Raw genomic sequence first — 14,631 nt, 5'->3', positions numbered from 1 at the left:
GAACTGTGAAAATCATTTTAAAGTACAGACGTATACTTTATTTTAATGATAACTTAAAATTCAGGTATTATATTATCAGCTATCCTTCAAACTAGGCCCTCTCAATTTGTCAGCCAGAATAGAAAATTTGTTGTACTTTATTTTTTTTTAAATTTATTTTTCTTTTAATTGTTGGTGGACTTTTATTTATTTATATGCAGTGCTGAGAATCGAACCCAGTGCCTCACACATGCTAGTCAGTCGCTGTACTACTGAGCTACAACCCCAGCATAGAACGTCTTTAATTTTAAAACAGATACTTAAGAAGGAATACTTTTGTCTGTCAGATTAAGAACTCAGAAGTAGCATTTTGCTACCTTGTTCTTATTGATGAGTGAGCTTTTCATTTAGAATTATGTAGCTGAAAACCCAATATTTTAGTCATTGGAGCCATTATGAGAATAAATTAAAGTAGTGAGCCAGATTTTTAGCTTGTAAACAGGAATTTCAGGATTTAAAAAAAATAAATTCCATTCATTATTTGTTTTCAGGGGCATACATGAATTGCCTTTTTTAGATTTACTCTGTCCTTCATAAGTAATATTTGTAATTTAAAAAGCTAGTAAAGACACGAAAAAGTTATCAATTAATTGAAGTAATTTTTTCTTACCTTCTCAAATCCAAAAGTTTTGTTTTAATTGTCTTCCTATTTTAGACAAAAGTATTAAGTCTGTGAATGTTGTTATTGTCAGTTTTACTTTTTTGTACCACCTGCATGTGTACTTTTATTTTTATGTTTTTTTGTACTTTTAAATTAATGAATTAGAACCATACAGGTATGGAATTTTGAAATAACATTTTCTTTTTGGCTACAAAAACAATACTTGTATGATGTTAACAACTTGGGAAATAAAAACACAAGGAAGAAAGAAATTACCCAGACGTTTTCCACCATCAGAAAAAACCACTGTTAACATTCTTTGTTTTTTATTCTGTATTCTGCATATATTTTATGTTTTAAGAATGATTTTTTCTCTCTCTCTCTCCCAGTCATGGCACAGATTGAAAAACAAAAGAGATTTGAACAGTATACTACCTTTAAGAGCTGCTATCCTGAAAAGATAACTGGCCTCTGTTTCTTAAATTCTTCTGAGAAATAAAGAACAATAGTTACAGCATAATGCATTTGTTTACCTCTATCATGGTTTCTTTTTAATTGTTCCTCTTGTTTCCTGTTTTATTTTTAAAAGGACATACTTATATAAAGATGGCATATTTTATTATGACATTTCCTAATAAAATACTTTGATTTAAAAATGTATTTTTGAAGATGTTTACATTGATGATTAGTAATATTATGGCATGAATTTTCAGGCAATCAGATAAAATATATTTTGGGAAATTACCTGAACAAATAAAAAGGTTTTTGATACAATTTCAGTTAATTGTACCACATACTAAGAGTGAAGAGCTGTGTGGAATTTTGGAAAGGATCTCATTTGTATATGCTTAAAGTGTAATATACAACAGATAGATTGTTGTCTAAGTCTGTTCTAAAAAAGTGAAGATTCGAGTCAGTTATTCAGTTACTTGAAGCAAAATGAAATCTTTTATTTCAGTAAAATCACTGCAGTGTCATGAAATACTGGACAATTGTCTTAAATCTTCACTTGCCTCCCAGGGACAGATTGAGGCTTTGAGTGTCTTTATTAGCATTTCATTAGTACCTCACGTGCTTTTGATGTACTTTTGAGATTGCTTTAGATTTTATGTTGAAATAACAACACATTTTGCACTGTAGTAATGCAAGCACTAACTCTTAGAGCAGTTAGTGAATTGTTAAGAACTGTTTTAAGGACTATTTGATGTAGACATTTTGAAAAGATTAAGTTTCCTGTGCTTTAGTGCAATGTGCACTTTTGCTTTACTTCCGTTTCCTGCTTATTTTTCCGATGACAAGAAGCAACAGAAACTGAAGCATCAAAGTTAAGATTATATCCTGTTTGTAGAATCAGATTTTTTTTGTGTGTACAATTATAGGACTGTAATCTAAACTGGAATTTTTAGGCAGTAAGCCACTACAAAGTTTTAGATAAGACATAAAAAATATAAATAAAAGCTTAATGTTTGTAAAAATATCTTTTGTAGTATTTCTTTTCCACATCAAAGAAGTAGTGGTGGCTGCTAAAAAAGTTACAGTGTTTATTAAGGTTTTTTAAAATTTATGTAAATATTTGTAAATTGGTCAGTGCCTGTAAATTTAAATATTAAAAAAAAATCTTGAAAACAGTTTTAACTTTTTTAAAAGGATTGCAGACAACTTCTTTTAGACCTACTGTAATACAGTTTGTACCTCTTGAGTATTCTTTTTTGCAAGCCAATTCAGAAACTAAAACTTGCTTTTCTTTGACATGTAAAAGGTGCATATTTTCATTTTCTTTAAGTTTAAACTTTTGTATGACGTCAAATGGAATAAAGTTTATATATGGAAATTGTTTTTCTTTGAACATCTTTGCTTTTGAAATGAGATTGGGGCTATAGTTAACATCTAGAGCTGATCTGAGTTCAGTTGTTGTGCTTGGTTATTTAGATTAATACAGAGAATCTTGGAATTAAGTTCATCCATGGTTAAAGCCAGTTAACCATATTAATACCTTATTTTTTTCTGCCATTAGGAATGAAGCTTTCCATGTAGGTGATTTTTTTAGATTACTAATGTGTAATATTTGATACAGTTGAACTTTTTATATGAATTCTTGGAATTTTTCCTGAAATTGATTATACATTGTACAACTCTTCTTTATCAAAATGAATTGAGTATAATTAATATTCAGGTGATGACTTTGGGTAATCATTACAAACAATAGTCATAGTACTTATCGTTCAATAATATTGTACAGTTCTCAGGGATGGGTGTGTGTAAGGTGCTCTGCCTCTGCAGTTATTATGACATTTCCTAATAAAGCCCCAGAATTTACCATAGTGTGAACTCTTTCACTGCCACTATTTTCTCAGCTTTCAGTGACCCTACACTATTATTCATTTTCAGCTGATTCAGTGTTACCACTAGATCAAGAAATTAATCAACTTTCATTCTAGATCAGTGGGCTGACACTTAATATTATGAACTTTGTGACAGTTCAAATGGGACAGATAAGTGGGCTGTGAATATATGAAAGAATTTTTTTAGACTTAATTTTGTTCTTAGCTATTTGTGCAGTGAACACTAAATTATTTTGTTTGTGTTGACTTCCCCATTTTCTATATATTTGCATGTATTGTTAAAGTATTATACTCTGTACTGCAGTTCTCAATTTTGGATTAATTCAAGCTAGGTTCTTTGCAAATAAGTTTTCTAGACTTTTTAGTGTTCCTGAGAAATTCTGAGTGAATTTGAAGAAGCAGAATGGCTACCAGTAGGTTAGATTTTAGCAGATACCCACAACTGCAATTGAATTCTTTTTGTCCCAGGTGAGCATGGTCATTTGAATTGTTAATGGAAAGCCTACCTAATGTTAAACCAGGTTTAGTAAAACCTGGGAGCCTGGACTCTTCTGTTTCTATTCCTATGCCCATTAAGCTATTAGTTCCATAGTGTATCTGACTTGTCTTCCCTTCTTTGCCCACAGACCAAACATATACATACAAACTGGCATAACTAGAGAATAACAAATACCAAACCTCCATTCATCATATTCAACAATTCTGTGAATAGAATCTGTTACGATTAAAAATAAGTGTTTGGCCTGGCGCTGTGGCGCAGGCCTGTAGTCCCACCGCTCAGGAGGCTGAGGTTAGGAGGATTGCTAGTTCAAAGCTAGCCCCAGTAAAAGTGAGGCGCTAAGCAAGTCAGTAAGACCCTGTCTCTAAACAACAACAACAACAACAAAATAGGGCTAGGGATGTGGCTCAGTAGTCGAATGTCCCCGAGTTCAATCCCTGATACCCCCTACCCCTGTCCCCAGTATTTGCCATTCTAGTTATAAAGTCATTCTCATAAAAAGAGATTGTAAAGATATCTGTACTTGTTCTGCTTACTCAACAGCTCTGGTCCTGTTCTCTTCAGGGAGCATTCTCTAAGTTTGTTCTATGTGCTAGGTGGTTTGCCAGTTTTTGAGCTGGGATTGTGGGACAAAGATAGGTAATAAATGTCTAAATACTGGGGAAAAGATACCAAAATACTCGAAATGTAAGCTCATATGGGAACCCATAAAAGGAGTACTGAGTTTAACCTGAGGATTTCAGAAAAAGGTGGTGATCTTGAATTATCAGTAATCAGAGATGGGAAGAACTTTTTCAGATAGAAGAAATTGTGTAGGTAAAGGTACAGAGTAATGATTTCATACAATTAAAAAAATTTTATCTAGATTTTTATTTTCAAGACCAATTAGAAAATAAAACAGGAATATATTTCGTCCTACATTCCCTATTTGTAGTATCTGGTTTATTGCCCTTGCTAATATTGTGTTTTCAGTGTTGTTTTAAATAAGGCATAGATTTTTTGTGCAATCAGGAATTCAGGAGGAGATTTATTATTTTAATTGTACATATTTAGGGGGTACAGTTGATTAAATCAAGGTAATTATTATTTTTATTTCCTTCTCATTACTTTTGTTTGGAAGCTTCAAGCCCTATTCTTCAAGTCCCTTATTCGTGAAATGTGTAATAGGTTATTGTGAAATCAGTCATCCTTCTGTGCTGTGGAGCACTGGAACTTTGATGTAACTGTTTTGGTACCCATTATCCCACCCCCATCCATCTTCCTCTCCTCCACCCTTTCTAGCCACTAGTAATCACTATTCCACATTCAGATTGACTTTTTGTTACATTCACATGTGAGAGAGAATGTGTGGTATAAATTTTGAGAATCCTTGACTTCCAAAGAGGAGACCAATTAGGTAAGATGTGGGCTGTCAGGATTTTATCTGCATGAGGCTCTCCTGCTTTAGTCCTTGAGTAGTGGGGACATTTTAAGCACTGGCTTCACAAGATCCAATGAGGTCTGGGGACCTTTGGCCTTATTTTCAGACAAAACTTTGCCTTTAGCTAGTGTGGGTTTAAAATTAGTTGAAATAATGACCTGGCTGAACAATCAGGGGCCACAGAAAGAATACACAATTGTAAAGAGAGCCAATATTGAACAATGGTTCAAAACAGTTTTCTAATTGGGCAGAGACCTAGTGTTGTTTCTTCCAGAGTCTCTGTACTAGCAGTGGAACCATAAGCTCTCCAGAGCCTCACAGCTCTGCAATAACCCTCGACAGTACCTCACACTAGCAAGCTCTCTGCCCAGGAAGGACTGTTGTTTGGGAGAAAAGGCTCATCGAAATATTTGGCTCTGAAGGAAAAGGAGATCGGGCTGAAAAGCTTTTCCTCCTTTGAAGCCCAGGTGCCACCGGAGCCCACGCGCCTTGACGTGGGGACTCTCCAGTTGTCGAAAGAGCCCGCCAGGAATCTGCCAAAACCGGCAGGGGAGGGCGCGGGGAAGCTGGCACACAGGCGGGGAAGAGGACAGGCTGAGCCCGGGGCCCCTGAAGCTTGGTGGTGGCGAAACTTTTTGACGCCTTCTATTTAAAGTCGCGGGGCTTACCCGCCCCCAGCGCCGGGAACCCGAGCCGGCCCCGCCGGGGCAGGGACGGGCCCGGGCCAGAGGCGCAGTCAGAGGGAGAACACCAGGCGCGGCGCGGGCGGCTCCGACTCCGGCCCAGAGAGACGCGATGGCGAGCAGCGACAGCAACCACGCCACCGACAGCTTCCTCAGCTCCGACGGGGACGAGGAGGCGGCCAAGGAGCTGGAGACTGAGGAGGAGTCGGAGGGTGAGGAGGATGAGACTGCAGCCGAGTCGGAGGAGGAGCCCGACGCCAGGTAGCGGGAGCTTCTCTCCCACAGGGGCCGTCGACAGGGCGCCCGGTCTGGAAATGCGACTGGGAGGCAGGTGCTTCGCAGGGCAGCTAGCCTCTTCCTGTCTTTGTTTTTTCCTTTCCTTTTAAACCTCTGGAGTTAATTTCCCTGGAGCTAAGTACTTTGTCTGGGGTGTGCTGCCTTTTAAAGAACTTGAAGGTGAAGGTCCTCGCTGTCATCTGGAATGACAGGCACACCTGCAGCCAAGTTCACTATACTCCACCTCCCAGCTCCAGTGACTTGGGGCTCTTGTCTATTCTTGGAGATACACTTAATGTTCTGCCTAATTGCAGAATTGTGCAGGAACGCTTACATCTGTCCCAAGGCACAGGAACAATCTTGAAAACCTGAACCAGAGAAGAGGGGGAATGGGAGCTAAGGCAGAGAGGGCTGCTCTGATACTTTTAAATAAACGGTGTTTCCTGGGTATGTAGCAGTGGACCAGCTTGCCATAAGGGGACTTGCTTTTGGTACAAAGACCTGTACATTTTTTGGAAAAAAGAAGTATGAGTTCCAGTAACCCCTGTTCTTAAATTCCTCCCGGACAGAAATATCAACTTTTAAGTGAATGAGAACCCAGTTAATAGTATATTTAAAAGATGGTCTTCCTTCACTTTGATCTCCCTAATCACCTTTATGCAGGCTGTAAAATGAGAATAGTAGGAATCATCTCTTTTTGGATTTGTTTCTGCCTTTATTTGTTTTCTAAGCATAGGTGTTTTGTATTTTTCTGAGTGTCAGGCAAAGGTGTTTCTTCCTAAATTTGTTCATATCAATAGAAAGACTTAGTAGGTGGATGTGTACCATTTTAGAATGTATGTTTTACCCAAAGTTATAAAGTACTGCCCAACCCAAGACTAGCAGAGCTGAAGTTGAAGAAGCAGTCCATAGAGTGACATTGATTAGGGCAACTGGTCAGTCAGATAAGCCTTGAATATTGGTCACAGGTTTCCCAAGTAACTACCAAATGGGAAGCAGGCACAACCTCAGCTCAAGAGCATTGTGCAGAAAATTAAGGAGAAAAAGGGGAGTATGAGACTCTGTGCTAAATTAAAGTTAGAGATGGAGTGGAGGACAGACCGTGGGTAATGTGGAAGGTTAGAAGAGAGAAGATAGACTAGTGGCTGCCTTAAAGTTGTGGGCATGAACTGGACCTTAGAAAATGGACAAGGAAATGCTTAAAGAAAGAGTGGAGGAGAAGGCACCCATGATAAATGGAACAGGGAGTAAGGGTTTAGTGATTCCTGGACATATTGAGAGGGGGAAGTGTGTCAGCCCATCCTTTATAACATTTTCCCTTAGTGGTACTTGGGATACTCATCCTTGCCCAACCAAAATTTACCCTCACCCCAAGAGAATCTGAAAACTTATTTGCATTAAAATGTGAGCATCTGGCAATGTGAAGCATCATTTTGAGGCTGGATTGTACTTTGATGAAGGGCAAGACCTTTAGGTAAGGATAGGATTTATCTATAGTAAACATAGGCCTGCTCTCATTATATATAGGTGGTAAGGTAAAGCAGACACCAAAAAAAAAAAAAAAAAAAAAAAAAGTGAGAAACAAATAGGATAGGTAGGAACATGAAAGAATAAGATAGATGGTTATAGTGGCCTTAAAAACATCAAAGTTTTGGTTGCTGATTCGATGATATGGGTAATAAGGAGTCAGTAAACATGAACAGGATTTAGGAGAATAGACAGAAAATCAGTGTGACAGGCAGGTTGGAAGTTATAGGTTTTAGGAGGGTTTGAATTAGGGAGATAGTCACAGAAGGAAAGGTGATATCTAAGGTTTGGACTGGGGTGGGGGCAATGGGAAAGGAGATGGTAACTGTATCTATAGCTAGACTAAGAGGTCAGTGGGGAGCGACTATTATTGGAACTGGGAGTCTCCAGATCACACTTGCCACAGAGTGTTGTCAGGAACCAAACCATTTTGGTGTGTCATGTATTTGTAAATATGTCCTAAAGTTCTCTGGTCTTTTGGTACAAGGAATATTCTCTAATAGATGGAAGTGAGAATTATGTATCATCATTTCCACTTCTTTCCTTTCTTTTTGACTCTTGCACAGAAGTTTACAATTGAAAGAGGGCCTTGCTCACTCTGTGGCAAGCCTAGTGCTGTGTTTTCATATGTTGTCTCAGTAAATCCTTTCAGAAACACTAGGAAGTGATTGTCCTGTTACAGACGAGGAGACAAGCTTTGTGTAATTTGCTGAGGATATAAAGCAAGAAAATGTCAGAATCATAATGTGAGCCTAGGTTTGTGTATTCCAGGCCAGTAGACTGTCACCCTACCCCCCTTTTTTTGTGAGGAGAGACCTTTATTTATTACAGATGAAACTTACTTTGAAAGGTAAGGAAATAGAGGAAAAAGAAAGGACTCATCTCTATTTACTAGAGGGATGTTTTCCCCTCTTCTTGAATAGAAAGATTGTCTACATTTTCTCAGAGGTCAGAACCAATCTTTGAAGCTGTAATTACAAACTGATTTTTTTTTCTTTTGTAATTCAGAAGCACATAAGGCTGGGCCTGGTGGCACATGCTTGTAATCCCAGTGGCTTAGGAGTCTGAGATAGGAGGATCTTGAGTTCAAAGCCAGCCTCAGCAACTTAGCAAGGCCCTAAGCAATTCAGTGAGATCTTGTCTCTAAATAAAATATTAAAAAGGGCTTGGATGTGGCTCAGTGGTTATTTACCCCTTGGTTCAATCTCTGATACCAAAAAAAAAAAAAAGGCACATAAAAGTTAGAAATGAAAACAATCTATGTAATAATAACAAAATGGTTTTGTTTCTATTTGATATAATATTACTAAGCCATTATCAAAATGCTATTTGTGAAAATTTTAACAATATGGAAAATGCTTATATTGAGTAAAAGATGTACTGGATGACTTGGGAGGATGTAGGATGAGACAGGAGGATTGCAAGTTTTACATCAGCCTCAGCAACTTATTGAGACTGTGTCTCAAAAAATAAAAAAAAGGTTGGGAATGTAGCTCAGTGGTAAAATGCCCCTGGGTTCAATCCCTAGTACCAATAGTAATAATAATAATAATAATAATAATAATAATAATAATTTAAAACACATGCTGGGTGTGGTGGTGCAGCCTATAATCCTAGTGACTTGGGAGGCTGAGGCAGGAGGATCAGAGTTAAAAGTCAGACTCAGCAACCTAGTGAGGCCCTAAGCAACCTAGTGAGACCCTGCCTCAAAATAAATAATAGAAAGAATGGGCTATGGATGTGACTCTCCTGCTTCAATCCCTGGTTACCATCTTCCTCCAAAAAAAAAAAAAAAAGATATACTGGAAAAAGGCTTAAAATATTAACAAGGTTAAGAAAGGTTAAGTTGAAGTTAGTAAAGTTTTTATTTTAAGATTAAAAAATGTTTATATATGGTTGTTAGAATATTTTCCTTAGGGGCTTGGGTGGTAGCTCAGTGGTGGAGCACTTGCCTCTCACGTGTGAGGCACTAGGTTCGATCCTCAGCACCACATAAATATTAATAAATAAATAAATAAAATAAAGGTATTGTGTCCATCTAAAGCTAAAAATATTTTTTAAAAAGAATATTTTCTTTATATTTATCTGAACTTTTTTGTTTTTCTATAGTGAGCTTTTTGGTATATAAAGCTCTACCTTCTGCCTGCTATTCATCAATATATATGTAGTATATTTTATTATGTGTAATGTATTATGTTAATATAAAGACAAAAACCACTCTCCTTGTAAACCTTTTCTTTACCCTTCCAGGTGTCATATGTAGATTTATCTATATCTACCTTTCTGAATCAAGGAACCACCCCTTCTAATTATAAAAATGTAATTGATAATGCAGAAAACACATCATTACACAGACCAGTACTTATACTGGATTAGAAAATTATTCTTATGATATATCACTCAGTCATGTGAATATGATATATGGCATTCAAAGGTCTGTGAGTAAATCATATTAGTTATTCTTTTATTTTTATTTATTTATTTTTGCAGTGTTGGGTATAGAACCCAGGGCTTCATGCATCTTAGGCAAGTGCTCTACCACTGAGCCACATCCCCAACCTTCCTATTAGCTGTTCTTTCATGGACAAATCTGTCCCCTTTGAACCCAATTTTCTCATTCATAAAATGATAGTAATAATCCCTAATTCATAAGGTTGTTCATAAGGATGAAAAAAACTATGTGCATATATGTAGGCTTACTTGACTTAGTAGGTTCTTAGTAAATTTTAGTTTCTTATATTCCTTCAGATGAATCATTATTGGCAGCAAAGCTCTACCCTCTGCCTGCTATTCATCAATGACGGGTGGGTAATGGTATCCTTTTCCAATATGAGTTTTCCAATGTGACATTCCACTTTGGCTTATCTGTAACATTCACTAAACATTCATAGGGTGCCATGGACTATGCAAGGTGCTGGAGATACAAAAATTACTAAGAATCCATAACCAGATTCAAGGTGTTCACATTTCTAACTAGAGAAATAGAAAAACACAATTATGCCATTAACTGTTAGAGAGATTGAAGGAGGAGAAGGTCTATATGAAGCACCTCAAAGTAGGGAGAAAGTCCTGGAATGTATAATACCTGGGAAGATTTGAGAAGGCTTCATCACTGGAACAGGGTTTTGAATCAATAATGTGCCCCAGAGGGCTTATAGTTTGTGGATATAGAAAAACATTTTTTTGTGTTGCTAAACCTTCATATAAGATCGTTTGTAAAAAGTGGGTCTATAAAATCTACAGGGTTCTAGAGCCAGGAGAGGTTTTAGAAATATCTATTCTTTTACAGATTCAAAACATTGTCAAGAGACATTTTTTTTTTCAAAGTCATACAGCTTTGTAATAGTAGGATTGGGACTAGACCTCAAGTTTGGACTCCAATCTAATGTTGGTTAATTTATTCATTCAATAGATATTTATTAAACTCTTTTGATGTGCCAGGTAATTCCTATGCCCAAGGAAGACAATGGCGAACATTTTGGACAAAGTCCCTGCCCTCCTGAAAGGTTTCAACTTCCCAGTCTGGAAAGACAAACAATGAATCAATATAGAATACATTGGTTAGCCATAAGTTATATGAGGAAAATACAGAGGATAAATGGTTATGCTGTTCTGGACAGGGTGGTGAGGAAAGCCTCCCTCATGAGATGACATCTGAGCAAAGACTGAAAGAATGGGTGGTCCAGGCAAAGGGAAAAGCAGGTACAAAGGTACTGAGGTAGGAATGTGTGACTCACTTAAAGAGCACAAGGTCAAGTTGTTGGAGCATAGTGAGCAAGTAGGAGAGTGGTCAGAGGTGAGTTTAAGAGATAGCTGTGTTGCAGATCATGTGGGGCTTTGTAGGCCAGACTGAGGACTTGAAATTTTATTAAGTAAAATTGGAAAGCCATTTTATGTCTATATACCATTCAAAATTCAAAACAAAACAACAATAAAAAAGTAGTGATAATGGCAGTATTGCTTTATATAATAAACATTTATACATTAATATTTTCATTCAACTAATATTTATTAAATATGTGCCAATGCTGTGCTAAGTGTTTCAAATTCATGATCTCTTTGTGTAGATATATATATATATATATATATATATATATATATATATATATATATAAACACTTGAGGTTTTTGTGAAATTTGTTGTTCATTTTGTTTTTCTGAGTGAGGACCAGTGAAGCCCAACTCTTCGGTCTTTCCAACGGATCACCTAGAAACTTTATCATTTTTGTTTTGGATCAATCTCTGTTAATCATTTGATTTCTCTTCTTAAGCACAGGGAATTTTTGTCACAGCAGTACCCAACACTTAAAATCACCTTCATGTGGCTCAGCCAGTGCCTATATAAAATGTCTGTCTAAGCTGATAGAATTAAAATTATTGGTGAAATTCACATTTAACTAATTATTAAAGGAAACAAATCTTTTGGAAGGTGAAGGGAGTTCATAAGTGGTTTTCGTTATCAGTACGGAGCATTCTATTTCCATATATCTATTTATATGGTGTCTATCACCGATGTGCTTGCCTAGGTGTTTTGACAAGTGTGTTATTTGAGCCTGCCTTCTTCTGAGGTCAGTGGAAAGAGCTGGGAATGGGAGGGCAGGCTGACTGCTCAGGATGCCAGAAGCTGAGGGAGGAGATAGGATAAAGCAGAGGCACTTAGAGCCAGAAATTGAAGAGCTATTTAAGTGTTGGCTGCATGCATATTACATGCCCTTGGTAAGACTTTGACTCAACATAGAGAAATATAGCAAGAGTTGGAATTATTATTTTTCTTTAAAACAGCAAAATACTAAAGTGCAGGATATACTGACTGATAAAAAATTTTTAAAAAATAAAATAAAGTAAAACTTTTAAAAATAAAATTTAAAAAATAAAATAAATATATTGTGTCCAACTACAACTAAAAAATAAATATTTTTTAAAAAAGTGGTTTATATTCTCTGGCTATTCTGAACACAGGCTTGATGAAAGCCTTGGGTCAATTCAGACATTATAACCAAATTCCCCTTCCTATGAGGAAAACTTATTAGAGTATCAGGTATAAGAGACTTGAATGTGATTTATACATGAAAATAATCTTTGGCTTAATCCACCACTATCCAATAGAAATATAATGCTAATTAATTAATTAAAAAAAGAAATATAATGCTGACCATATATATAATTAAAAATTTTTAGTAGCCACATTAAAAATGTAAAAAGAAATAGATAACATTAATTTTAACAATGTATTTTATTTAACTCAGTAGCGAAAGTTCTATCATTTCAACATAAAATCAATGTAAAAATTATTAATGAAATATTTTACATTATCTTGTATTAAATATTATTCATGTTTTTATTAGTGTGGTGTGGTTATACATAACAGTGGGATTCATTTTGACATATCCACAAAGGCATATAACATAACCTGCTAAATTTCAATACCCAGCACTTCCCCTTTTCCCCTTGTCCTCCCTCCTCCATCCTCTTCTTCTCCCTACTGGTCTTCCTTCTGCTTATTGCTGTTTTGATTGGTGCATTATAGTTGTATATAAAAGTAGAATTCGTTGTGATGTATTCATACATGCACATAGCATAATTTGGTTAATTTCATTCCACATTGTCTCCCCATTCCCATCCTTCCTCTCTCCCTGTCAATCTCCTTCCTTCACTTAACTTTAAGTTCTCTCTTATATTTTCATGAAATCCCCCTTTTAAAAATTTCTTATTTTTCTCTAGCTTCTGCAGATGAAAGGAAACATTTAACCCTCAACTTTCTGAGTCTGGCTTACTTCACTTAGCATGCTGTTCTTCAATTCCATCCATTTACCAGCAAATGACATCATTTCATTTTTCTTTCTTCTGCTACAATTTTGAAATTTCTTGTATATTTTACACATATCGCACATCTCAAATATACCCTACCTAAACACATTTCAAGGGCTCCATGGCCATATGTGGCTAGTGGCTACCATACTGGACAATTCAGGTCCGATAATACCTAGAAATCTGTTAGCTTCATTGAAATTCATAGAACTGCTCCATCAGTAATGATTTCTGTATGCCAGGCCCTGTGTTAGATACTAGAGACAGAAAGATGATTGGATGGCACAGTTGCTTCTCTTAAGGAGGTCATTCTGGTAAGGGGAAGCAATTAACTGCAATAAATAATCATTTATGACACTAAGGATATTAACCAAGGAAAAGGAAAAAAATTTTTTTCTAAAATGAGATTTAGAAAGGCTTTAAATTTCTGGTTTCAGCTGTTGTGCTGCTAATTGCTGCTCTAAGCTTTTTTCATCATCCAGAATAATTTAGGATTCACCAGAGTTGAGAATATTTATTAGCAGAATAAATGAATGGTGTGAATGAATGAGTGAGTGAATATCAAGGGTTCCAGACTTTTTCAAGAAGCAGATTTAGTTGGGATGTTGAACTTGGATCAGGTAGGATTTTGCTGGTCATTGGCCATTCGTTTACCAGGGATTGACAATGCCTGGTGAGTCTGAAACACACTAGCTTGGAGGGGACAGTGATAAGTACTGAAGGATTGTTCAATTATGATGTCTGCAGTGGTTGTTCCTACCTTCTATTACTTGTGGGAAAGTCACCCCTAGACTCATCCTTGAGCCAGATCATAGATGGGAGGATAAAACTGGGCTTTCCCTTTGCCCAGAGAAAAGTCCTCTCTCAAAGGCAACTGGAGTGGATTCAGTTCCAAAATTCCACATTCTAATCTGATAAAATCCAAGATATGTGAGAAGATTAATTGATGCTACTATTCAGTCTACTAAACTGTAAATGCTCAAAGACCTCTCATGAAGATGTTACTATGTTTTTGTCATTTAGCTATGGTTTCTTTAAGAATAATCCACATGCTAGACAGAAATTTACATTCACTGTTGTAGAACATAAATATATACAATGTTTGTCAATTTAACACATTTTAAAACATTTACATTCACCACAAATTCCTTCTTAATGGCTGATTTCACTAGGACACTTAAACTTGTTGATTGGTAAATAAAATTAATTCCCTCCCTTTTCAGAAATGTATCTAAAAAATAGGAAATGAGCCTTATTCACTCACCAGATTTTTACCTTGTGCTTACTGTGTGCCAGGCAATGTAAACATAGAGGGAATCAAACAAGTCAAGTTCTAACTCTTTCCAGTTTAGCTTCTGAGGAGGGTCAACATTAAACAATTTCACAAGTCATTAGTAGAAGCTAATATACTGGCAAAATGAATTGGTCCCAAAGAG

General features: G+C 36.4%; 2 protein-coding genes across 6 annotated transcripts in view; both read left to right on the top strand.

The window, feature by feature from the left end:
• Nucleotides 1–2,471, top strand: part of Tent2 (terminal nucleotidyltransferase 2) — a 61,713-nt gene extending 59,242 nt beyond the window's left edge. For all 5 annotated transcript variants that reach the window (XM_076857085.1, XM_076857086.1, XM_076857082.1 and 2 more), the window contains exon 16: nucleotides 1,030–2,471. In XM_076857085.1, the coding sequence (XP_076713200.1) occupies nucleotides 1,030–1,104 (75 nt within the window). In that variant the 3' untranslated portion in view covers nucleotides 1,105–2,471. The remainder of the gene's footprint in view (nucleotides 1–1,029) is intronic.
• Nucleotides 2,472–5,569: 3,098 nt separating this feature from the next.
• Cmya5 (cardiomyopathy associated 5) overlaps nucleotides 5,570–14,631 on the top strand; it is an 87,227-nt gene continuing 78,165 nt past the window's right edge. The window contains exon 1 of the mRNA XM_076857081.2: nucleotides 5,570–5,845. Coding sequence (XP_076713196.1) covers nucleotides 5,697–5,845 — 149 coding nt within the window. The 5' untranslated portion in view covers nucleotides 5,570–5,696. The remainder of the gene's footprint in view (nucleotides 5,846–14,631) is intronic.

The sequence above is a fragment of the Callospermophilus lateralis genome, chromosome 5 (genome assembly GCF_048772815.1).
Source record: "Callospermophilus lateralis isolate mCalLat2 chromosome 5, mCalLat2.hap1, whole genome shotgun sequence".
Taxonomy (NCBI): domain Eukaryota; kingdom Metazoa; phylum Chordata; class Mammalia; order Rodentia; family Sciuridae; genus Callospermophilus; species Callospermophilus lateralis.
Note: the sequence above shows the minus strand (reverse complement) of the source record. Positions and strands in the feature narration are given on the sequence as shown.